The sequence below is a fragment of the Peromyscus californicus genome, unplaced genomic scaffold (assembly GCF_007827085.1).
Source record: "Peromyscus californicus insignis strain IS unplaced genomic scaffold, ASM782708v3 Scaffold_9__1_contigs__length_137607984, whole genome shotgun sequence".
Taxonomy (NCBI): domain Eukaryota; kingdom Metazoa; phylum Chordata; class Mammalia; order Rodentia; family Cricetidae; genus Peromyscus; species Peromyscus californicus.
The window spans coordinates 30,741,714-30,767,771 of record NW_026294617.1 but is presented as its reverse complement, the minus strand read 5'-3'; the positions used below and the strand labels follow the sequence as shown (position 1 = coordinate 30,767,771).

The 26,058-nt window shown below is 43.2% G+C and overlaps 1 protein-coding gene across 2 annotated transcripts in view; it reads left to right on the top strand.

The window, feature by feature from the left end:
* Elf2 (E74 like ETS transcription factor 2) overlaps window positions 1-26,058 on the top strand; it is a 90,690-nt gene that overhangs the window by 5,073 nt on the left and 59,559 nt on the right. For both annotated transcript variants that reach the window (XM_052730212.1, XM_052730210.1), the window contains exons 2-3: window positions 9,098-9,185; window positions 12,001-12,235. Coding sequence is in view for 1 of the 2 variants with exons in the window: in XM_052730210.1 (XP_052586170.1) it covers window positions 12,164-12,235 (72 nt within the window). In the remaining variant the exon portion in view is untranslated. The remainder of the gene's footprint in view (window positions 1-9,097; window positions 9,186-12,000; window positions 12,236-26,058) is intronic.

Below are 26,058 nucleotides of genomic sequence, written 5' to 3'. Positions count from 1 at the left end.
TTGGAAGCCAGCGGCTTTACCCTTGAGCCGTCTCATGGGTCCGTGGGTGCAGTTGTCTTTTAAAATGTTGTGCCAGTTTTGTTGCTGGTGTATAGAAGCTGCATTGACTTATTTGCAGATTGGTCCTGTATACTTTTCTCTCTCAATAATTATTCTTCCAGTGTTTTGGGTGAGCTCTGCAGTATTTTTCACATACAGTACCATAACCTGTGAGTGAAGGTAGCTTTGGGTTGTACTAATCAGAATACATTTCTTTCATTCTCCCTCTTTTCTTTCCTTCTTTTGGGTAGAACCACCAAGAAAGCACAAGGCTGATTAGAAGTGGGCAGGAGCCTGCATGGCAGGAGGAAAGAGTCGGGGGAGCCTTTCTGTCACTGGGCACAGTGCTGGCTGTCGCTGTTTTTGTAGCTGGTGCCCATCTGTTGTGTTGTTTTTAAACGTGCATGGGCATTGGACCCGTCATGGATCTTTCCATGTCATTTGGCATCTCTAGCTGTGACAGTTTACCTGGGACTACCCTTGTTTAGGGTTGAAAGTCTTACATCTTGGAAAGTCCTTTAGTCCTACACAGATAAGTGTGATTGGTCACTATAAGATAATACGGTTTGTCCTTTATTCCAGTAATATACTGTGTCATGTCACTTGACATTTCAGGTATGAAGCAGATTCCCAGGATAAATCTCTCTTGGTCAATGCAGACAATTATATGCTGCTGGATTTTGATTTGGTGATATTTGACTTATTTTTATGTCTGTGTTTATCAGGGATATTGGCTTATATTTCTTTTCTTGTTAGATATATTTTTATTACTTTTATTATTACATATATTTTGATTTACTCTTAATTTTAGCCAAAAGGAGAAGTGATGTCCCCTCTGGTTTAGTTCTAGAGTAACACTAACCTTGAGGGATGTATTGAGTATTTCTGCCTCTTGTTTTCTGTGAGGGTTTGTGAAGGATTGGTATTATTCTTTGAATACATTTGATAAACTGTATCAGTGAAGGCGTCTGGCCTGGGTTTTTCTCTTTGGGAATTCATTAATTTGAGTGTTGGTCTTCCTCTGTTACAGTTCATCATGGAGGAAAGCCAAGGCAGGAGCCTGAAGCAGAAGTCATAGAGGAATGCTGCTTACAGGCCTGTTCTCTGGCTGTCTCCTAGCTAGCGTCATTGTTACTATTACTTTTACTTTTAATCCTCCCCGCTCTGTGTTGTTGTCCACTCTTCCACCCCCACGCGTGTGAGTGCTCTGGAGCTGGTGTTAACAGGCTGTGGTAAGCCACTTGACATGGGTGCTGGGAACTGAACTCAGGTCCTCCACAAGAGACCCCACCCCACCCCCACCCCACTCCACCCCCGTGGCCTGCGCAGCAGACCTGTGCATCTCTGGCTGTCTTAGAATTCACTTGGTAGATCAGGTTGGCCTCTGCCTCCAGAGTGCTGGCGTTAAAGGTGCATACCACCACTGCACGGCAAGAACACTTTTTACTCTTAACTGCTTTGCCCCTTGATAGCTTTTTTTGTTTTGTTTTTTTGTTTTTTTTTCCTTCGGGACAGGGTTTCTCTGTGTAGTCTTGGCTATCCTGGAACTCTCTCTGTAGACCAGGCTGGCCATGAACTCATTGGAATCTAAAGATATCTTTTTTATGCTGTCTAGAACTACCTGCATGAGAAATTGTTTCACCCCCAGTGGGTGGTGAATATATATATATATATAAAAGTCTGTGCATGTGTGGGTGCACCTCTGCTGCAGAGCACATGTGATCAGGACAGCCTCCTTTTGACCTAACAGACTCCCCAGTGTGCTGTTGGAGCTCCCTTTTCCTATGTTATTTGTTTTCTTTTTTAAAGGTAGATTCTCCAGACTGTCCCATTGCTCACCGTGGAGCCCAGGCTGGCTTTGAATTCAGCACAATCCTCCTGCCTCAATGTGCTGAATGCTGACACTTCAAGTATGTGCCACCATATGCGGCAGTATAATCTTTAATTTGTTATAATCTATTTTAGATCAACAACAACTTCAGGGACTAGAGAGATGGCTCAGAGGTTAAGATCACTGGCTGCTCTTCCAGAGGTCCTGAGTTCAATTCCCAGCAACCATACCGTGGTTCACAACCATCTGTAGTGAGATCTGGTGCCCTCTTCTGGTGTGCAGGCATACATGCAGGCAGAACACTGTATAAATAATAAATAAATAAATCTTAAAAAAAACAAACAAAAAGAACGACTGACTTCATTGTGACATAGAAACTTGGCTTCAGTCTGTCTGTTAGCAGTAGTTGTGTTCAGTAGTACAACTTCTGTGTTTATTTTCCCTCTGCTGTCTGGAGATGGGACCGTGCTGGGGGCCCGTGCTGTGGGGCCCATGCTGGGGGACCGTGCTGCTGTGGGGCCGGTGCTGTGGGGACCGTGCTGGGGGACCGTGCTGCTGTGGGGCTCGTGCTGTGGGGCCCGTGCTGCTGTGGGGCCCGTGCTGTGGGGCCCGTGCTGCTGTGGGGCCCGTGCTAGGGGCCCGTGCTGTGGGGACCGTGCTGCTGGGGGGCCCATGCTGGGGGGCCCATGCTGGGGGGCCCGGGTTAGTTGCCGTGATGCTCAAGCTCCTCTGCAGTCGGGCGGCACCAGCTCGGTCCTCCTCCCCAGGACTTCCGCTTTCTCTTTTCAGTTGTGTCCTCTCGGAGAGCATTTGGTACTTACTGCATGTTGATTTCTTCGTGTAGCTTTACATCTGTTTGTACGCATGCCTGTTCATGGACTTGAGTTGTTCAGCCGGAAGAAATTTCTTTTCTTCTCTCTCTGTTTCTGTCTGTCTGTCTCTGTCTCTGTCACTCTCTCTATTTTTGAGACAAGCTTTCTCTGTGTAGCTCCGGCTGTCTTGGAACTTGCTCTGTAGACCAGGCTGGCCTCAAAGTCACTCTGCCTCCTGAGTGCTGGGATTAAAGTCGTGTGCCGCCACCGCCTGGCATGAATTTTTAATTTTAGTGTACTGCTTTTCAATGTCATAGTTTTCATTTGGTGCATTTTTATAACTTGAGTACCTCTATTGAGATGGTCTAATATTGATGCATAGCTGTCTTACTCTGCTTTGACTGTTTAAACGTAGGTGTTATTTATTTGGAAATGAGACTGAATTTTCTTTTCTTCTTTTTTGTTTTTGAGACTGGGTTTCTCTGTGTATCTCTGCCTGTCCCAGATGTAGCTCTGTGGATCAGGCTGGGCTCAAAGTCAAGAGATCCACCTGCCTCTGCAGCCTGAGTGCTGGGATTAAAGGTGTGCACCATCACTGCCTGGCTCATGTGATAGTTTTAAATGATTTTCAACTTGTGTATAATTACTAGTGGTTGTTGACAGAAAGGAGCAGCATGTATATTTAAAACATTAACTAGAGCTTTAGTTGCATTTCTTTATTTTGATTGATGTGGAGGCCGGAGAACAGCTTGCAGGAATTGCTTCTCTCTTTCTACTGTGCAGTTCCTGGGGGTCGAACTCAGTAAGCCAGGCTTGGCAGCCAGCTTCTACCCACTGAGACATGTCCTTGGTCCTAAGAATCAGTATAGATTTAAAAGATTTATCAGGGACCTGGAGAGATGGCTTAGCTGTTAAGAGCGTTTGTGGCTCTGAAATGGACCCAGGTTCAGTTCTCAGCATCCACACGGTGGCTCAGAGTCATTCTTAACTCTAAGGGATCCGATGACCTCTTTTGACCTTTGTGGGCACGAGGCATTCATGTATGTGGTGCACAAACATGATTCAGGCAAAACACTCTTACACATAAAATAAATTAGGAAAATCCAAACAAGAAGATAGGTCATTTTGCAATCTCATCAGTCTTTGAACTGGAAATGAGTATAGCTAGTTACTTCCTGCGGTTGCCCAGTGTCCGTCTGTCCCATCCCCCCCACCCCCTGGAAGGCAGACACAACAAAACCAAAGGAATAGTAACACTGGAGGAGCTCAGGAGCACACTGTGAGTGGGCGTGGTTCTACAGTGTCGATCTTCCCAGCCTTCCCTGTATGGCTGCTGCAGAGGACCCAGCACCCACATGGGGCATGGCTGGTGCCGGTGGGGGTCCATCACCCCCTTCTCCGCTCAGATATCTGCTTGTGGCACATACACATAACTAATTAAAAATAAAACAAACCTTAAACAAAATAGCATTTTAAGTTTTTTGGGAGACACAGTAGACAGAGTAACTGCTATTTTACTGTTCTCATGGGTTTTATATTTTGGAAGGGGAGACAGGCATTAAACATTCAAACAAGGTCATTTTAGAGAGTGGTAAATAGCGAATGAATATAACAGGGTACTATGATTTTAAATAGGGGATGATAAGAGGCTGTGTGCAAAGGAAATGTGATTTGGGGGAAGGGGTGTTGGGAGAAAGTTGGAAGGGAAGGAATGTTGTCCATCCTGTTGACAATGTGGAAGGGACTGCTAGGCTGGGGAGCAGGAGCTCCAAGGACCAGTGCTTGTAGTGTATTGTGTGAGTGCCCAGGTAGGAGAGAAGTGTGAGGTCAGCCAGAGGTCAGCCGGCTGGGGGAGGAAGATCTTGGAAGCGTGTGTGTGTGTGTGTGTGTGTGTGTGTGTGTGTGTGTGTGTGTGTGTGTGTGTGTACACACTAAGGAGCACACTAAGCAACATTCGTTTGTTTCTTTTTTCCAAGTGGGGAGAAAGCCACAGGAAAAGTAGTGTAGCAACTTTGATTCCAGGCTAGAGAATTAATTTACAGCAGAGTTTTTTCCCTTTTCTTTTTAATAGAGGGTGGGTAAATGTTATATATACTTCATGTAAATAGTGTTTGGTCGTATAGGGAATAACAGGAAAAATAAGTTTTCCTCTGGAAATTTCTTCCTTGAAGTTTATCCAAAAATCAAACATCATTATGTATAAAACTTTAGTTTTGCTGGGTGATGGTGGCCTTTAATCCCAGTACTCAGGAGACAGAGGCAGACAAACCTGAGTTCTAGGTCAGCCTGGTCTACGGAGTGAATTCCAGGACAGTCAGGGTTACAGAGAGACTCTATCTTGAAAGAACCAAAACAAACGAACAAATGCAAACCTTTTAATACAGTCGTCACGTTAACAGGTGCCTTCTCCATTATTTTTCTGACTCTTGCCTCCCTGCCCCAGAGTGAGCGTGTGTGGAAGGCTGGGAGGCTAAGAGCCGCAGAGCAGTGCCATCTTGGGCTCTGACGGCAACGCTGGCTGCCATGACACGTCAATTTTGTCCTCTTGTCTCTCTGCTCATTAAGTCTTTAAAGTAAGCAATCGGGTTGTAGTGGTTAGAAATCAAGAGATACTTCTGTAATTTTCCTACGTGTTTTCTATACAGCCCCAGGGGTTTTGGCCCTCATTTTTTTTTTTTGTATCATTGTTTCCTTTTGCATGTAATTGATTTTTCTTTTTTAGTAGAGTCTTTAAATTTCTTATTTCCTGTTATGTATCCTGTAGCTATTTTCTTTGTGTTTGCTATTGGAATTAAATTTACTAACCTGCAGTAGCACTGTTTGAACACTGACTTGAATTTTGGCAGTGTGATTTTTTTTAGTAATATAAAAACTCTACTTCTCCAGGGCTGGAGAGATGGCTCAGCTGTTAAGAGCATTGGCTGTTCCTCCAAAGGACCCGGGTTCAATTCCCAGCACCCACATGGCAGCTCACACCTGTCTGTAACTCCAGGATCTGACACCCTCACCCAGACATAGATGCAGTCAAAACACCAATGTACATAGAATAAAAACAAAACAAAACCCCAAACCCTCTCCTTCTGGGCTGGTGATATAGCTAGCTCAGTGGTAGACTTGCCTTGTGCATAGAGCCCTGTGTTCAGTCTCCAACAGCAGAAAAACAAAAACTCCTTTATGACCCTCCATCTCTCTGTTTGATGTCATCAGACTGTGCCTTCCTGCATGTGTGCCCCCAAAACAAACTACTGTTGAAAATGGATTTTCTCATTAAATGCAAAAGAAAACCTGTAGTTGAATGAAATTTATACTAATATGTTGGCTTTTAGAAAAAAATGTCTTGAACAAGTTTGTTAGTTCCTTAAAGCACACAGAAAAACAAAAGTGACTGAAAACCATTTTTCAGCTGCATTTCTCTGCTGCCCAGGCTCTGCTCTGTGCTCTGCCCTGACCTCTTCACGGAGGTCCAGGGTCCTTCTCTATGTGGTTGGCTCATTGGAGCAGTTCCTGAAGTGGGGCCCGGCTTATGAGTGATGAACTCTCAGGGCTTGTTTGACAATGTCTTCACCTCTGCCTCTGAAGGACAGGTCTAAAGAATACAGGGCTCTTTGTTGACAGCGTATTTTCTTTTAGTTCTTTGAATATATATGTCAGAATTCTAACCACAAAATCTGATGACATATTTCCTGGTAAACTCTTGAGGATCCTTCATGTGTGACAAATCATTTCTGTTGTTTCCAAGTTTCCTTGTCCTTAATTTTTTTTTTTTTTTTTTGGTTTTTCGAGACAGGGTTTCTCTGTGGAGCTTTGCGCCTTTCCTGGAACTCACTTGGTAGACCAGGCTGGCCTCAAACTCACAGAGATCCGCCCGGCTCTGCCTCCCGAGTGCTGGGATTAAAGGCGTGCGCCACCACCGCCCGGCTCCTTGTCCTTAATTTTTAAAGGTTTATTATTTTTTTATTTTTCTTTTTTTTTGAGACAGGGTTTCACTGTGTAGTTCTGGCTATCTTGGAACATACTTTTGTAGATCAGGCTGACCTTGAACTCACAGAAATCTGCCTGCCTCTGCCTCCCGAGTGCTGGGATTAAAGGCGTATACCACCACTCCAGGCTAGGGTTTATTATTTTTAGGTTTAAATGTATGAATGTTGGCCTGTATGTATGTGTAACATGTCTATGCAATGCCTGAGAATGCCAGAAGATGACGTTGGATCCCTGGAACTGTCGTTACACCTTCTTGTGAGTTGCCATGGAGGTGTTGGTCCTGTACACTTCTCAACCTCTGAGCCGTCTTTCCAGCCCTGTCCATAGTTGGGTTGTTTGTTTTACATTAGCAACAGTCTAATAACCAACTCAGAAGCACCCTGGAACTTAGGAACTGGCTCTTGCCAGTATGGTCTGGAGTCAAGATACTAAGTTCTTTGACACTCTGAGCAAAATGTGGTTCTCCTCATCACACATCTTATATTTCTACTTCCTCTCCCGAGACAGAACTCTTTTATTCTTTTTTTTTTTTTTTGTGGGGGTGGGGGATGGGACTCCCTTTCTGTTTTTTCTTTTCCCATAGTTTTAAAAGGATGATTACATTGTGTGGGTCTCATTGAGTTCAGTTGACTCATTGGGGTTCATTGACTTTATTGAATTTTTTTTTTTCTCTACATAGACCAGGCTGGCTCCTGGATGCTGGGATTAGAGGCATGGGCCACCGCCGAGTGGTGGTAGCCCACGCCTTTAATCCCAGCACTCGTGAGGCGGAGGTAGGCAGATCTCTGAGTTCTAGGCCAGCCTGGTCTAAGAGCAAGTTTCAGGACAAGCAAGGCTACACAGAGAAACCCTGTCTTCCAAAATCAAAACCAAAAAAAAAAAAAAGTGCCACATACCCATACTTTTTAAAAAAAAAATTCTTTATTTCCTGTCTGTCTGTGTGTCTGTCTATCTATCTATCTATCTATCTATCTATCTATCTATCTATCTATCTATCTGTGGTAGAGTATGAGCTATATAGTGTGTTACATCTACAGTATAGTCCTGGTTGGCTTCAAACTCAGAGATCTGCCTGCTTCTGTCTGGACCTTAGGAGTAAAGGTGTGCACAAGCACACCCAGTCTTAGGTGTTTTTTTTTTTTTTTTTAATAATTAATTCATCTCACTCACTCACTCTATCTATCTATCTATCTATCTATCTATTTATTTTATGTGTGTAGGTGTTTTGCCTGCATCTATGTCTGTGTGAGGGTGTCAGATCTTGGAGTTACAGACAGTTGTGAGCTGTCATGTGGGTGCTGGAATTTGAACTTAGGTGCTCTAGAAGAGCAGTCAGTGCTCTGAACAGCTGAGCCATCTGTCCAGCTCCCTAGTTTTATTTTTTTAATTTTATTTACTTCTGAAGGAGGATGTCTTAGTTAGGGTTTCTGTTGCTGTGATGAAACACCATGACCAAAAAGCAATTGGGGAGGGAAGGGAAGTCAGGACAGGAACCTGGAGGCAGGAGCTGATGCAGAGACATGAATGGGTGCTGCCTACTGGCTTGCTTCGCCTGCTTTTTTTTTTTTTTTTTTTTTTTTCCAGTTTTTCGAGACAGGGTTTCTCTGTGTAGCTTTGCTAGCCTTTCGTGGAACTCACTCTGTAGCCCAGGTCTCGAACTCACAGAGATCCGCCCGCCTTTGCCTCCCGAGTGCTGGGATTAAAGGCGTGCACCACCACCTCCCGAGCCTCAGCTTGCTTTCTTACAGAGCTCAGGACCACCTGTCCTGGGTGGCCACACCCACAATGTGCTGGGCCTTCCCACACCAGTCACTCAATAAGGAAATACTCTACAGGCCGGCCCAGATCTTATTGAGGCATTTTCTTGGTTGAGGCTCCTGCCTCTCCAGTGACTCTAGCTTGTGTTAAGTTGACATAAACCTAGTCAGCACAAGGAGTTGCACTGCCAGCATGCTCTGAGAACCTTTTGGTTGGGGCTTCAGAGACGGTTAAGCAGTGGAGAGTTTCTGGACGGCCTATGTTTGACTCCTAGCACACATGTGATGCCGCACATGTGCCTTCTTTAACGCCAGTTTCAGGGGATGCACCCTCCCCTCCCTTTTTATTAATAATAATAATAATAATAATAGCCTTTTGGTTGATTGTAATATACTCCATAATATGGAGCATAGACTGTGGTGTGTATGTTGGATATGACCTTGCTTAATTGTCATTTAGTGGTAACTTAAAGTTGTAGCACTGATTTAAAAAAGTTTCTGATTCCTTAGTCATCTAGAAATAGTGATGTTATATTTACATAAATATGTGCCATTATCATTTGGAGATGATTTGTGTTATTATTTACTGTCTGAGTCATACCTATTTAGGGCAAAGTGGTTTTTTGTTTTGTTTTAATTAGAATTGTGTTAACACTTTCTCTTTTCCTTTCCATTAGTAGTTCCAGAGAACTGCTGGTTTAGACTTTAGCTCTTGACGAGTTGTGAAAACAGTGAAGGATGCTTAGACTACCTAACATTCAAATTGTAAGTAAAGTTTATTTTTGTTTTTATGTTTGGAAAACAGATTTTAGAAATAGTAACAGGGATCTTTAATGTGATGGCATTGTGGATTTTTCTTCAATTTTCTTTTTTTTTAATTTATTTATTTATTATGTGTATACTGCTGTTCTGCCAGCATGTACATCTGCATGCAGAAGAGGGCACTAGATCTCATCACAGATGGTTGTGAGCCATTATGTTGGTGCTGGGAACTGAATCAGAACCTCTGGAAGAGCAGCCAATGCTCTTAACCTCTAAGCCATCTCTCCAGCCCCTTTAATATTCTTAAGATATAAACATTTCTTATTTAACTTTCTGTCTAAGGTGCAAAGTCCTGGAGAGATAGTCCAGTGGCTAAGAGCACTTGCTGCTCTTTCATAAGACCTGGGTTCAGTTCTTAGCACCCACATCCCGGCGGCTGGCAGCCTGTACTCCAGTTCCAGGGGATCTGCCTCCTGCTTCTGGCCTCTGCATGCATTTGCACATACATGGTACTCATACATATTCTCAGGCACACATACATGCACATTAAATCATAAACAAATAAATATGTGTATGTGTAAGATGAAGTTTCTACTTTTTTTTCCAGGTACTTTTTTTGTTTTATTTTTGTTTTTCGAGACAGGTTTCTCTGTGTAGTTTTGGTGCCTGTCCTGGATCTCGCTCTGTAGACCAGGCTGGCCTGGAACTCACAGAGATCCGCCTGGCTCTGTCTCCTGAGTGCTGGGATTAAAGGTGCGCGCCACCACCACCCTGCTCAGGTACTTCATTTTATAGTAAACCTTTACAGGAATTCCTTATTATTTATTCCTATTCAGTATGAGACAATAGCCAAAGTTAGTATGAGCATAAGATTAATGGAATAATTTATTAGAAATATAGATTTCCAGCTGGAGAGATGACTCAGTGGTTAAAAGCACAGGCTGCTCTTTCAGAGGACCCAGGTTCAATTCTCAGTGCCTACATGGCAGCTCAGAATTGTCTATAATTCCTGTTCCAGGAGATCTGACACTCTCACACAGACATACATGCAGGCAAAACACCAATGCACATGAAGTACAAATAAAGTACAGATTTCTTTAAATCTGTTTAAATTTTCTGCATTGTTAATTTTGACATTAAAAAAAATCTTGTCAGAAAGCTTTATATTTTCTCTATATGAAAAACATAATACAAAATCAAATTAAAAGTAACTTAAGGGAGCCGGGCAGTGGTGGCACATGCCTTTAATCCCAGCACTCAGGAGGCAGAGCCAGGGGGATGTCTGAGTTCGAGGCCAGCCTGGTCTACAGAGTGAGATCCAGGACAGGCACCAAAACTATACAGAGAAACCCTGTCTCGAAACAAACAAACAAACAAAAAAGTAATTTAAGGATTAAATCCAGATAAGACACATTTTGATATTCATCTCTATAAGAAGAGAGAGGGGTTGGAAAAATGCCTCAGCAGTTAAGAGCACTGGCTTCTCTTCCAAAGGACCCCGGTTCAATCCCCAGCACCCACACGGCAGCTCACAACTCTGTGTAACTCTAGTTCCAGGGATTCTGACACCTCACACAGACATGCATGCAGGCTAAACACTAATACACATAAAATAAAAATAAATACATTTTAAGAAAGGAGGAGGAGGAGGAAGAAAAGACTTCAGAAGCCCCTCTGCGGAGATGGCTCTGTCTGTAAAAGCAGAAGCTGAGTAAGCCCGACAGTTCAAGTTTAGCCTCAGTGTGTTCAGTGCTTAAAAGAGTTTAAAAAATCTTTTAAAAAAGACTCCTTTTGGGCTGGAGAGATGGCTCAGAGGTTAAGAGCACTGGTTGCTCTTCTAGAGGTCCTGAGTTCAATTTCCAGCAATCATATGGTGGCTCACAACCATCTGTAATGAGATCTGGTGCCCTCTTCTGGCCTGCAGGCATACATACAGATAGAATACTGTATACATAATCAATAAATAAATCTTAAAAAAAAATTATGTGTGTGTGAGTGTGTGGTGTGGTCACGGTGTTAGCAGAAGGGAGAGAGCATTGCATCTGCCTCCCAGTGCTGGGATTAAAGGTGTGCGCCATCACTGCCCGGCTGAACTCATCACTTTTAACGAATGAGCTCTATCTCCAGCCCAGATTAAAATAAAAATCTGGCCAGGCAGTGGTGGTGCACACCTTTAATCTCAGCACTCAGGTGGCAGAGGCAGGCAGATCTTGGATCTCAGTGAGTTTGAGATAGCCTAGTCTACAGAGAGAGTTCCAGGAGAGCCAGGGCTATGCAGAGAAACCTTGTCTCAAAAAAACAAAACAACAACAACAACAACAAAATCTGTAAAAATACTCCAGGTATAATGTTGCATCTTTATAAAAGAAAGAAGTACTAACATTATGTGTATAGGTGTTTTGCCTGCATGTATATCTGCATACCATGTGTGTGCATGGTGTGGAGGCCAGAGGACACGGGATCCCCTGGAACTGTAGTTGTAGATGGTTATGAGCTGTCATGTGGGTGCTGGGAACTGAACCTGAGTCCTACGGAAGAACAGCCAGTTCTCTTAACTGCTGAGAAATCTCTCCAGCCCAAGGAAGTTTTAACATTATGTCTTCTATAATACAATATCCATATACAATAGCTTGGTAAAATATTGTTCAATAAGTTAATGAATTTGAATATTAAATTCTTAAGTAGAGTACTATATTTACTTCCTTCTTTTGACACAGATGTAGAAGCCTATATCCTTTTTAATTAAACAATGTTAGCATTAAATTGCTTTCTATCTTTCCTATGTATTTTGACCAATTCCAATTCTTCCTCTTTTTAGACCCTCTGGTTAATCATCTTTAGAAGACTGGACTTCTGGATGTCTAATCTACTCCATCGCTACTGAATTAAACCATGAAAATGAAACCTATAACTGTGGCCATCATCTGTGAGCCCTCATCACATTGACTCATAACATTTGAAACTTGCTCAGGGAATAAGCAATGACATCGGCTGTGGTTGACAGTGGAGGTTCTGTTCTGGAGCTTTCCAGCAATGGAGTAGACAATCGAGAGGTTAGGCATTTAATATACTTCCTCTCTGCTTTGTTGTAGAAATCAATACATGAGTTAATCTTGAAATCAATGACAGAATCAGGTATTTGAGAGTAGAAATGTACAGTGTGTAAAATTGTACATGTATTTTCATGTAATTAAGTAAGAGGGTGGGAAGGGTGCTTACCTGAATGGTGCAAGATGTGTCTGTTAGGATGAATTTGGAAAGAATGATGTTACATTAGTTTAGATAAAATTTAAGTTTCTGGCCGGGCGGTAGTGACACATGCCTTTAATCCAGCATTTGGGAGGCAAAGGCAGGTGGATCTCTGTGACTTTGAGGCCAGGCTGGTCTACAGAGAGAGTTCCAGAACACCCAGGGTGGTTACACAAAGAAACCCGTCTGGAAAAAAGACAAAAGAAAAAAAATAAGTTTCTGATAATATCCACTTTCTTAGATCATGGAGAATGAGAAATGCATTGTATCTAAATACCTAAATTGCAGTCATCTTAAGTTAAGCTTATCTTTGCTTTCTGTATCATCTTTATTTCTTAGTTTTTCTGTTATGTGCAGTTATTTCTATAATTAGAAAATGAAGTTTTGAATTTTATGCGTAAGATTTTGAGTCTTTAGTGTATTTAGTCATTTTCCTGTTACAGAAAGAAAGCACTGAAGAATAGGAGGTGGGGGCAGGAACAGATTTTCTTTCTGGTCCTGGCTCCTGTTCCCACCATTGGTTAGAGACTGAGTGTGGAAACAACAGAATTGTAACAGTGCCGTCGACGTGCAGATGTTTGGTTAGAGGCACCTTGGGAAAATGGACAGTTTTCAGTATCATGAAAGTCTCTTCTCTCTGTGAAAGATGCTGCTGTCACGGGGGTTGGTGCCAGGATAATGGACAGTGCCATGCCTGATGACAGTGAGGACACACTGGTGTGTGTTCTGTGGTCTGGATTCTTTTCCCTGCTTGCTTGGTGTCTGTTCAGTCTGTAAGTCCCAGATCTGCTGTGGACAGACTTAAGGGACAGTGGATTTGCTAATTCCTACATGTTCCCTTTGTATTTAAGACTGCTTCTAAAATGGATGTAGAGTCCATTAGAAGAAGCCCAGGTTAACTTCTTCCTTTAAGATCACTTTCTGAGCTGGGTGGTGGTGGTGGTGCACACCTTTAATTCCAGCATTTGGGAGACAGAGGAAGGCAGATCTCTGAGTTTGAGGCCAGCCTAGTCTGTAAAGGGAGTTTCAGGACAGCCCTGGCTATTGCACATAGAAACCCCGTCTCAAAAACAAAACAAAACAACAACAACAACAAAAAAAAAAACCCTACCTCCCTACCCCCGCCAAAAACCAATTCACTTTCCGTTTAACACCTTCAGGTGTGAGTCACCAGAGACCCAGGTTGGACCCGGGTTGGGCTCTCTCATCTGATGTCACCCAGGAAATGCTGCTTCTCTTCCACATGATTTCTCTGTAGCTTTGTAGTGTCGGTGTTTATCACGTGAGGAGAGCTGCCATGGGCAGTGCATTTACAGAGTATGTTTACATTTTCCTGATTAAAAAAGAACAGTATGGGGAAAAAGAGGACCAAGGTCTGTTTCTGGAAGCCTTCTTTAGTTTTTCCTCATTTACATGGAATCACAGGGATTCCTGGTCAGAACTTAGCATGGAGGAAAAAATTATGAATTTATCAAGTTGTTATTGACTGATGATTTATGTGGTATAACAGTGTAGTTATATTCTATGGAAGGAGGTCAGAAGAAGCCAGTGTGTTTAGTGGATATTTGAAGTGCTGTGGTACCAGTGTGGGAAGAACTTTCTGTTCAAATTCCACATCTGTTCATCTGTCCTTTTAACCAATGTTAATCAACTACTTCATATGGATCAAATACTGTGTTTTTCCCCCTCTGTCTTTCTTTCTTTCTTCCCCCCCCCCCCCCCCCCCCCCCCCCAAAAAAAAAACAGGGTTTCTCTGTGTAACAGCTCTGGCTGTCTTGGAACTCACTTTGTAGACCAGGCTGGCTTCGAACTCACAGAGATCCTCCTGCCTCTGCCTCCTGAGGACTGGGATTAAAGGTGTGTGCCACCACCTCCTGGCCAGCGTGTGATCTTAACTACTGAGCAATTTCTCTGGTCCTGAGAGAAGATTCTTAGTGAAATGGGATTTTATAAAATTCCCTATCTATTTTTGATAAAATCTCTTACTTTATAGATGTGATATCTTGTAATCACGCACACACACACCCCTACACACACCCCACATATAACTAAATAAGTGTAATTTAAAAATCTGAAAACTAAAAGCACAGTGTTCCCATGTAGATCAGTCTGGCCTTGATCTTGACATGTAGCCAAGAATAATCTTGAGCTTCTGATTCTTCTGCCTCTACTTCCCGAATGTGGAGATAACAGGCATGTACCACCACTCGTGTGGAGCTGGGTATTGAACTCAGGGCTTACTGCATACCTGACGACTGAGTCATGTCCTCAGCTCCAGCATCTGAGGCTTTTTTATTTTATGTGTATGCATGTTTTGTCTGCATGTATGTATATGCACTATGTACATGCAGATACCAGAAGAGGGCATCCAATCCCCAGCACTGGAGTTACAGACAATGTGAGCTATCATGCAGGTGCTGGGATTTGAACCAGGGTTTTTTGCAAGAGCAAACAGTGGTCTTAACCACCGAGCCAACTCTTTAGCCCCTGAGTTTTGAAAATTTAAGTTAGAGCCTTTATAAGGAATATGCGTGCTATTTAGTTCCCATTCTATAGTGTTGACAGGTAAATTCTGGGGGGGAAAATGAATTCAAGTTTCCTGCAGCTGACTGCCTTCTTCAGGTGGCCTGGCTGAGAGCAGCTGTGCTTCTCCTCCCAGGTCTGCCCTCACTGATGCCATGGTGGTAGTTTGCATTTGTTCATGGTGAGAGGGTTTACGCTTGTGTGGTTAAGTCATTTTTAAAACTGTGACTAGAACTTTCTAAGATGACATCTGCTTCTAGAGAAACAAATTGAGAGTTTTTCCGTTTAGGATTGTGATGGAACAGTGGAGACCAGACTGCCAGCATAAACAAACAGGAAAACAGAGCATATGATGACATTGTGCTCGCTGAAAGACCAGAGGGCATTTCTGAGACTGCCCTGGTTGGCTGCTTGGAGCTGGTTTACTTAGGAAAAAGGAATGGAAAGTGAGGTAGCTGTCCCCTTGAATCAAGGAAACAAATCTTGGGGAGGTACAAATGAACCCATGAAGGATATAGTATCCAAAAGCCAAAGAAGCACCCTTCCCAAAGAAAGAGCTGCATGCCTTGCTGGGGCTCCTGTTGTCTCTGGCTGGAACATTCCATGGTTTAGGCATGGCAGACTCCATGAAGCTGTGAAAGGACTGGCCAGGGACTCACAAACGCAGTTCTTGTGCTGGGAGATGCTGGCATTGCAGTTAGCCAAGTGCAAGAGTCCCTGTTGAAAGCCCAGAGCATTCATTAAAACCCCTGTAAGGGTCATGTCTTACATAGTGGGGCCAAATTAGCTCTAGAATTAAGGATGGTTAAAGTGTACCATGAAAAGGTTTAAAAACAGGTCTTAAAATTGATGCAGGGCCTAGTGGTGTAGTTGTCTAGCCAGTACAAGACCATGCTAGATCCCTGATACTGCTCACCTCCCTGAAAAAGTCAATCTTTACATAACTGTTCACCATACTCACTTTCATTTATTTGTTTGTTTTGGGGGCAGGGTCTCACTATGTAGCCCTGGCTGGCCTTGAACTCACAGAGATCTGCTTGTCTCTGCCTCCCAAGTGCTGGGATTAAACACCACCCAACCGTAGAAAGACTCTTAAGGGCAGCCAGCGGTGAAGCTCAGTCAGTACAAAATGAAGACTAGCATTGCAGATGCTTCAGTTGGAACCTTTTAAGTCAGGGCAACAGTGCCTTCAAAATGCTGGGGAAACGCTCCGGCTAAGAGCTCTGGCTGCTCCTGTAGAGGACCTGGGTGTGGTTCCTAGCCACCTGTGTGGTGGCTCACAAGCATCCATAACTACAGAATCTAGTGCCCTCTTCTGACATCCCAGGACACCAGGCTCATACCTGGTACAAAAACATACATTCAGGCAAAATCTACATACACATAAAGTTATATATATATATATTTGGTTTTTCAAGACAGGGTTTCTCTGTGTAGCTTTGGTGCCTGTCCTGGATCTCGCTCTGGCGTCGAACTCACAGAGATCCCCCTGGCTCTGCCTCCTGAGTGCTGGGATTAAAGGAGTGCGCCACCACCACCTGGCCGTAAAAATAAATCTTTAAAAAAAAAATGTCAGGCGGTGGTGGCACACACCTTCAAATGAGCACTTAGGAGGCAGAGGCAGGAGGATCTCTGTGAGTTCAAGGCCAGCCTGGTCTACAGAGTGAATTCCAAGACAGCCAGGGCTACACGGAGAAACCCTGTGTGAAAGAAAAGGGGAAAAAAAGCCGAGAGGGTAAAAGTCTCAATTTTTAGTTACACATCTAGTAAAAAAAACTGTGTTGGCTCTGTGGCCCATTGGGTCACCAAACCTGATGGCCTGGGTTCAGTTTCTGGGACCCAGAGTGCAAGGAAAGAACCAAGTTCTGCAGACTGTGCTGTGACCCCTGCATCTGCACCCTGAGTTCATATACACACACAGTAATGTCGTAATAATAAAAACTTTAAAATGAGTTTTCCCCCAAGACAAAGGCTGAGAGAATTCATCACCAATATGCCTAAACTGTAAGAAATATTACAAATACATTTTTTTAGGCAGAAAGTTAATTATTCCATCTGGAAACTTGGTTCTGAGTGAAGAGGCCTGGAGAAATGGTTACTGTATGGTAAATATAATTTTGTTTTTTTAAAGTAAAGCTTATTGTAAACAATATGTAACATATTCAGGTATATAATTTTTTTTTTTTTTTGAGACAAGGTCTAACTGCATATCCCTGGCTGGCCTTGAACTCACAAAGATCCACCTGCCTCTGGAGTGCTGAGATTAAAGCTGTGTGTTATTATACCCAGCACGTAAAATCATTTTAAAAGTTACTCAGCAGAAATAAAAATTATTGTGCAGTTTATAATGTAAAGTAAATACATCACAGCAAAATTAAGTAGAGAATTAGAATAATACTGTTATAAGATCCTTATATTAAACATAAAGCCATATAATATAGATTGACAAAATTAAAAAGCATGGTGTAAAATGTAAAACAAGAAATTAAGTAAAAATATGTATCTGATGAGCCAATAAAATTGGAACTTAAAATATTCAGGACAGTAAGCAAAGAACAATATATTTTAAACCTAATTTCATTGGTATTAAATGTGCCACAGATACTCAATAAATAATAAATAGATAAATATGTGTAAAAACAATAAAAATAGATACTTATGGATATGATATATGACTGATTAAATCTCTTGGGAAGCTGAAGCAAGAGAATCATTAGTTTAGGGATAGTGTGAGTCACATAGTGTGACTCTCAACAAAACCTTTACTAAGTCTGGCAACCTAGCTTATAGAGAATAAGGTAGGTCATATAAAGACCCACTGATTTTGAGTTTTATCTATTTTAATTTTGCATGCTTTAGTGACTTGAGTAAACTAATCCTAAGAAGATAGTGGATGTGTTAATTACTGTTCTTCCTCATCTTTCTGCGTATCTGTATGAGGTACCTCTGTTCTTTATCATCTGTATGTGGTACCTCTGTTCTCCATCATCTGTGTGTGGTACCTCTGTTCTCCATCATCTGTGTGTGATACCTCTGTTCTCCATCCTCTGTGTGTGGTACCTCTGTTCTCCATCATCTGTGTGTGGTACCTCTGTTCTCCATCATCTGTTGGCACAGAACTCATGAGGTACTCGGGTCAGATACTATGTGTTCAGTGTGTGAATAACTGCCAAAGGCAGAGTCTATCATGCTGTGTTCTGAACTCATCGACAAGTATATTGGTGAAATTATTAAGGCCACTCCACGTAGTTAAAAGGAGATTTATTTAATGGCGTAAGTTACACATTAAGGGATAGGTAGGTCGCGGGGTCTGGAGAAGGTGTATCACAGTCCAGCGGTGTTCTCTGGAGCTCTGCTTGGCCCACCTCCACCGTCCAGGGTCCCGGAACCGAGAGAGAGCACTGACCCATCCAGATCTGGGGTCTCCAGGCACCTCCCTTGGCCCCGCCTTATCGGCATGACAATTGCCGAAGTCTCACTGGGGGTTGGAACTTCCAGATCAAAGCTGGAATGGCTACCCACTACATCTCCCCCTTTTTGTCTAAATAAGAAGGTTCTAACCTAATACAAGACTATATACAAAGGAATGGTTATCAAATATTGTCCAGGAATAATGAGGGATAATGACCTAGATAAGATGGAACTACAACCAATGCAAACAATATCAAGCAAGAAACACATACTAAAATTCAGAGAAGTATAGAGCATAGGTAAATGGCATGTTACAAAGATCATTCCAAAAGGTGTCCTATCCTAAAGAACCTGAATCTGATACTTAATATGTTCTATCTACTAAGTTGTAACTATAACTGCTAGTCTTCAATCCCATCAAAGACCTGAGAAGGAATATAATGGTACCTGAGAAATGGTAGATGGATGCAAGCAACTTTCGGGAATCTTGCAAGAGTAGACGGAGACAGCTGGCAGCCTGGACAGTCATCTAATGTTTCTCAGCATTGTTGGTGTATTTAAATTGGCTACAGGCCTAAAGTATCTGACAGACCATTTTCAGAAGGAGGAATTCTGAAAGACCATCTTACCCTGTCTTGGCAGAGTACAGTGGTCGCTTTCCTTGTGTCCCGCTTGTCCAGAAAGGACAGCATTGCATTCGTACTGTCAGCCGTTGAGGCAAGGGCAGTTCTTTGCCCAGTAGGCCATTTTGTGCCAAGAACACAAACTTCCAAATGGAAGTGTCTTAGAAGCCCAACATTCTCTCGGGATCAAATTGGTGCAGCCAGGAGCAATTGTGTCCCACGTCAACAGAATTCTAAGTTATTTAAATGCCATATTCTCTAGGTCTATGAAGTGTTTGAAGATTACCTGTCCATCTGACCTATGTATCTGTAAATCTGGATAACCTAACTAACGTAACTATAGAGATGACAAGCATAGGTGACTATAAATCTATAAGTCTTATCTACCGAAATAACCTAAGGACTAAGGCTTCACGTAAACAAGGTAAACAGTCTTTAAGCAAGTGTATGGTAAAGAACGATGACTTCAAAGTTGTGACAATACACAAGATGTTATAACAGAGGCAGGAGTATATAGTGCGATATGCAATATGACAATAATCTTAAATATATATCAATATACCGAATATCCTAAACAGAAGTAGAACATACATAAAGTATGACAGATATAAATTTACATTTGTATGAATATACAAATATTTCAAATAAGAGTAGAAATATATGTACATTATAACAAATATAGTTCTGTATTTGTATCAATATACAAATTATCTTAAACAGGAATATCAAAATAGTTTACGTTTGTATCAACATATAAGAATCCATAACAGTGCAAATTACAGTGCCAATTATCTAAGGCTGCTATTTTACTAAATTTGTTTACTAGTGTACATAATAATCTACCATAATATCTTATACCTATCCATTCCATTTCTTCTTTTCCCTTTTTTCTCTCTCTTTTTTTTAAGAATACTGAGTCTACTATTTTATTCCACCCCCAACCCTATAACCATCATCCATAACCCTGAGAATTATGAAACCTAAAGGAGAAGGGGTATCGTTTTACCGCCAGCCGGGGAGGAGGCTGAGGGTGGGAGCCACCCAGGCCTTTGGAATTTGCCCCACGTGAGCGCCAGATATTGGTGAAATTATTAAGGCCACTCCACGTAGTTAAAAGGAGATTTATTTAATGGCGTAACTTACAAATTAAGGGATAAGTAGGTCGCGGGGTCTGGGGAAGGTGAATCACAGTCCAGCGGTGTTCTCTGGAGCTCTGCTTGGCCCACCTCCACCGTCCAGGGTCCGGGAACCGAGAGAGAGCACTGAGCACTGGCCCATCCAGATCTTGGGTCTCCAGGCGCCTCCCTTGGCCCCGCCTTGTAGGCGTGACAGTTGCCGAAGTCTCATTGGGGGTTGGAACTTCCAGATTGGAAGCTGGAATGGCTACCCACTACACAAGTACTTAAATTCTACGTGACAGGATGTGTCTTCAAGGACTTAAGTGTAATTTTTGCTATCTAATAATTTCACTGTCCAGTCAAGGATTTGGATATGTAGTTATAATAGAATGCCATAAATAGCATTAATGAAGGCAAACAACTTGTGTCAGAAAGACTTGGAATAGAAAAATACCTGTTGAGGATTATAAAAGACTCCCTAGGAACAGTATTCTCAAGAGACCCAAGGAAAAAGGCAAATCAAGAATTCTCTAACTAGCCTGGTTGTCATGTATGTAATAAAACAATTTCAACTGAAAAAAACTGGTAGAGGAAGAGAATTTGGACAGACGAGGAGGCTACAAAATGCCATGCGTAGAAGTCAGAGGAAGGTTTTACGCACAGGAACTAAGTCACGCAGCTCGTGTGCAGTGATGTAGCAAAGACACTGGTAAGGTGGTGGGTTAGTTGGGTGGGCGGGGCTGCTCTCTAAAACATCCCGTAGACTGAGTGGTTTCACAAAATAAAACGATAGTCTCACGGTTCTAGAATCCGGAATTCTGCAGTTCTGCGGCGTTGGCTGTGTTGCCGTCCTCTGCGAGCTGTGAGAATCTGCCTTACGCCCCGGTAGCTTGTCAGCTTCACACTCTGCTCGGCGTGGAGGTAGAATTCTCCCGCGTCTTCAGTGGTTTCCCTCCACCTCCTCCTGAGGGTCTGAGCTGTCCTTGTTTATAAAGACTAGTCAGACTGGGTGAGCGCTCGTCTACTGGTCATATCTCAACTCTCCAAAGACCCATTTCCAACTAAGGTCGCAGCCACAGGCAGTGGGGTGAAAAACATACATCAACACTTTAAAAGACATAATTCAACCCACAGCAAGTGTGGAAATCATAGTTTTGTGTTTTAACCGTTTAGACAAATACAGGTAAAGGTTTTTGTGTAAAGGAAGAAGTGACAGCCAGTTCTGATTGTGATGTGACAAGGTGCCCCTGAGTAGATATGAAGACCAGCACTGCTGTTGTAGAATGATGACAGTCGCCAGCAACTGATCCTTCCTGTGATACGCTTTGTGCGTACTTGGTTCCAAGAAATTTATGACATAGAGCCGGGTGGTGGTGGTGCACGTCTTTAATCCCAGCACTCGGGAGGCAGAGCCAGGCGGATCTCTGTGAGTTCTAGGCCAGCCTGGGCTACAGAGCGAGATCCAGGAAAGGCACAAAGCTACACAGAGAAACTCTGTCTCGAAAAACCAAAAAAATAAAAAAATAAAAAAATAAAAAAAAATAAAAAAAAAGAAAGAAAAGAAATTTATGACATAGTACTATGACTTATTTTATGACTTATTTTCTAAACATGAAGGAACAGGTTTAGAGAAAAACAAAATGGGAGAACAGGAAGAGCTATTGATAATTTATTTCAAAAATTTAGTGTTGTATCTTGTGGTAAGTTGAAAATTGAAGTTGAGCGTATGGTTGGATGAAGGACAGGCACTTGACAGCTCTCATCAGCACAGAGGTGCCAGTGAACCGAGAAAGGGTGGTCCTGCTAAGGAGGGAGGCTGGGAAAGCGAAGATGCTAGAAGACAGCTTCGAGCTGGGCACTGTATTCAGTGGTGGTGAAGGAGGAGTCAGGGTGAGCCTGAGTAGTAAGGAAGGGTGGGAGGGAGGCAGAAGAGGAGGTGCGGGTTGATGGTTAAGAGCGCAGACAGGGCCACATGGTAGACTACGTGCCCTGCTACATGGTGTGCTTGCCTTGATTAAAGATTCATTCTCAGTGAAAAGAAATTGTGTGTGTATGTGTGTGTGTGTGCGCGTGCGCGTGTTTGTGAAACCTGTGCAGGTGCTGTGGAGGTTGGAAGAAGACGTCATTCACATCCTGGAGCTGGATTACAGGTGGTTATAAACTGCCTGATGTGGGTGCTGGGAACTGAACTTGCGTCCCTGCAAGGTTATCCCTGCTGATTCATCTCTCCAGCTCTGTTGACTACATTTCTTAACACAACTCTGCCAAGAGGGCCTGAAAAGATAAGTGTGAGTGTCTGTGTGTGCATGTGTGAGTCTCTGTGTGTGAGGTAAAATGACCTGATTCAGTGCAGTAGACATTTTCAAGCTCGTTGAATACTATTTGTGAGATTTGAAATTTCAAAATTGTAATCCAGACATGCTGGACCATATCTGCAGTCCCAGCACTTGAGGTACTGAGGCAGTGGGATTGCTGCAAAGTTGAAGTGGCATGTGAGGGGCCCAATAAGGAAACTGCTGACATGGCTGCATGGGGGAAGAGAAGAGAGAACATCCAGAGCCAACCGAAAGAGTCCAGAGCAGAGAGAAAAGGAAGCGGTCTTTTCATGGCCAGGGCTGGGGAAGTGGGAGAGTAGTGGAGACAGTGTGGCTGGGCAGAGTAGTGGAGATAGCAAGAAACAGAGAATAGCCAGAGAAGGAGAGAGAGAGACAGCAAGAGGGAGAGAGAGACAGCAAGAGAGAGACAGCAAGAGAGAGACAGCAAGAGAGGGGGAGATAGCAAGAGATGGAGAGACCGAGGGAGAAGTAGAGAATAGCAGATTCGAAAGAGGGTGAGTAGCTTCTAGGAGGGAAGGGCCAGGAGACTATTGTGGGCTTTGAAATGCAGAACAGTGTTTGTGAGTAGGGCCTGCCTGCCGGTGCCTGGAGGCCGGCGTGGGCTTTGATGTGCAACCACAAGTCGCCATGTGTTCCATCTGCCAGGGGGAAGGGAGCTGCCTCCTTTCGGCAGATAGGAACCAGTTCCACAAATTCTTGAGGAGTGCTGGCTTTTATCTAACCACCAGAAGTCCTCCCATAGTCCGTCTGGAGCTCCTTTCTAGGCATGCAGGCATCCTGAGACCTAACGGGTCATCCTGGGCCACGTAGCTAGTTCAAGGCCAGCCTGTGGCACACGGAGACGCCCTGTCTCAAAGAGAACAGCAGAGAACTGGCACGAGGTTTCCTCATAGCTGGGCTCGCCTGCGTTGACTGTGCTCCTGCCGCCGAGGTGTTGTGCTCCACAGAGTCTCATCCTACAGATACTCGAGAATCTGCTTTATGAAGTAACAAATAGTATATGAAACTGTATACTAACTAACATTATAAAGCTGTTTTGGTGGGCATGATCAATAAAACACATGAGAAAAAGTAGAAAGTAAAGAAATTAAAAATGGTAACCACAAACTGTAGAGGCAATGAATGATTTAGGGGGACAATCTTGTGGCAGAGTACGGTTAGAGGAGACAGATAATTAAAATGAGAAGGCAAAAAGTTGTTTAAAGGGTGGGGCAAGTTGATTTTTGTAGGCCGAGCAGTGTATAAGAGCCTTGAGATAAGATATAATTTTGCCACAAAGGGGTGGCGGTGCAGAGAGGCAGTACAGAATGATGAGAACAAACAGAAGACTGTTCATTATTGGTATTTTGAAAGTCGTTTTGGTAAGGTCGTGGAATCCAGATGAGTCAGGAGTTAAAGAGTTTTTTGTTTTAGACAGGGTCTCACTTTGTAGCCCTGACTGTCCTGGAACTCAACTATGTAGACCAGGATGTCCTGGAGCTCCGAAAGACCTGCCTGTCCCTGCCTTCTGAGTGCTGGGATTGATGGTGACCAGCACACCCCATTAGAGTATCGTTTTGAGAAATATAAAAAGTGAAGATCAGGGGCTGGAGAGATGGCTCAGTGGTTGGGAGTGCTGGCTACTCTCCCAGAGGACCCAGGTTCAAATCCCAGTACCCGCATGGCAACTCACAACTGTCTGTAACTCCTGTTCTTCACACAGACATACATGCAGGCAGAACACCAATGTATATAAAATACAAATAAATACATTATATATATGTATATATATAAATATAAAGTAAACATTAGTTAAAGCTTAGGTTTTGTTTAAAATTTCTTTTGCCTTTCTGAGACCGGTTTTTTTTTTGTGTGTGTGTAATAGCCCTAGTTGTCCTGGAACTCACTGTAGACCAGGCTAGCCTAGAACTCACAGAGGTCTGCCTGCCTTTGCCTCCCAAGTGCTGGGATTAAAGGCGCATGCCACTACGTCCAAGGTACTATTCACTAATCTAGGTAAGACTCGATCCTGACTGGTGGGAAGAGAGTGTCCATAGAGGGATTTTACATTATGTAGAATTCTAGTCCTTGAGTGTTTTCATACTATGACAAGTATGAACTCTTCTTTTCTCTGGGATGGGTTGATGGCAATCCTTCAGTATAAAGCCATCTGGTGCTAAATTTACTTCTAAAATACAGTATAGTTGAGACCATGGCAAGTACTACTTGAAGGATGATTGTCTGAGTCCAGGAGTTTGAGACCAGCCTGAGCAACATAGTGAGACTGTTCCCTGAATGAAAAAAAAAATTGTGAAAATGTAGAGGGAGGAAGTAATTTGTACCTCATCGTATAAATAAGCAGTGCGTGGGTCAGCACCGGCTCAGTGCTGCTTAGCAAGTACTCCTCAGTGCTGGTGACCGGAGAGCTCGGGCCTTCACTTGGCACATGTGTCTCTGTAGCAGCTGCTTTACAGTTAGGGGTGCTGCTGTGGCTGAGCAGTGCAGAAGATACAGCTGTTAGTGTGCCCAGATGTGTTGCGGCAGTTTTCTCTGTCTGCCCTCCACACTTTGATGTTAAAAAGCTGGACTCTTCTTTGTCTTCTCTGAAATAGAGAAATAGCAAAAAAAAGTATTTTACAGTGTATTTTGCAAATTAATTTTTTGGTGAAATGTTTTATAGACAATGAAGCACCTATAAAGTGCATACATATTTTAAGAATAATTAGTAAGCCAGGAGGTCGTGGTGCACGCCTTTAATCCCAGCACTTGGGAGGCAGAGGCAGGCGGATCTTTGTGACTTTGAGACAGCCTGGTCTACAGAGCGAGTTCCAGGACAGCCAGAGCCACACAGAGAAACCCTGTCTCAAAAAAACAGAGCTGCACCCTCACATACGTTGTCATTTTTATACTTTTCTTTACAGTTTATCATTTATGAAAATACTCTTCAGCAGTGTATTATTTATCTTGTAAAATGTGACTCAGTTTCAGGCTGAGTTACGTCACCACAGGGCTTCTGGGAGAAATGGCTGGGTAGTTTATGGAGCTGCTCAGGTCGTGGGGTTATCCTGAGTTCTTGGGGAAGTGCTTCAGCATGGACCTGCTGTTGCCTGTGCTGCAGACACGTGGTCAGACAACGGGTTCTGTCTGCTCGTTTCTGTGCGTGGGATCATGGTGGTTTTCTCAGCCCGGAAAAGTTGATCACTGATGAGTAAGTACTTTGTCAAGGCGAGGCAAATGTGGGTAACAGTCTGGAACAGGCTTTCCCTGGTGTTTTCAGGAAGAACGTCACTGTTTGTACTGGTGTTAACAGCTCATCCTGTCTCAGGAGATGCTTTCCATTTTACATAGTTCACCTTTCCAGTCATTGACAGGAGCATCTGTGGGGTGGCAAGGTATGACAGAGCAGAGCTGTTTGTCTCTTGGTGGCCAGGAAGCAGAGGAGTTTCAGACAGGAGCCAGGACTAAGGTGCCTCCAGTGACACTCTTCCTCCGCTCGGCCCAACCTCCAGTTCTTCTGTAGTCTGTTCAAAGTGTAAATCCACCAAAGGTTAAGAATGTGCCAGAGAGGGCCTGCAGAGATGGCTCAGAGGCTAAGAGCACTGGCTCCTCTTTCAGAGGACCCGGGTTCAATTCCTAG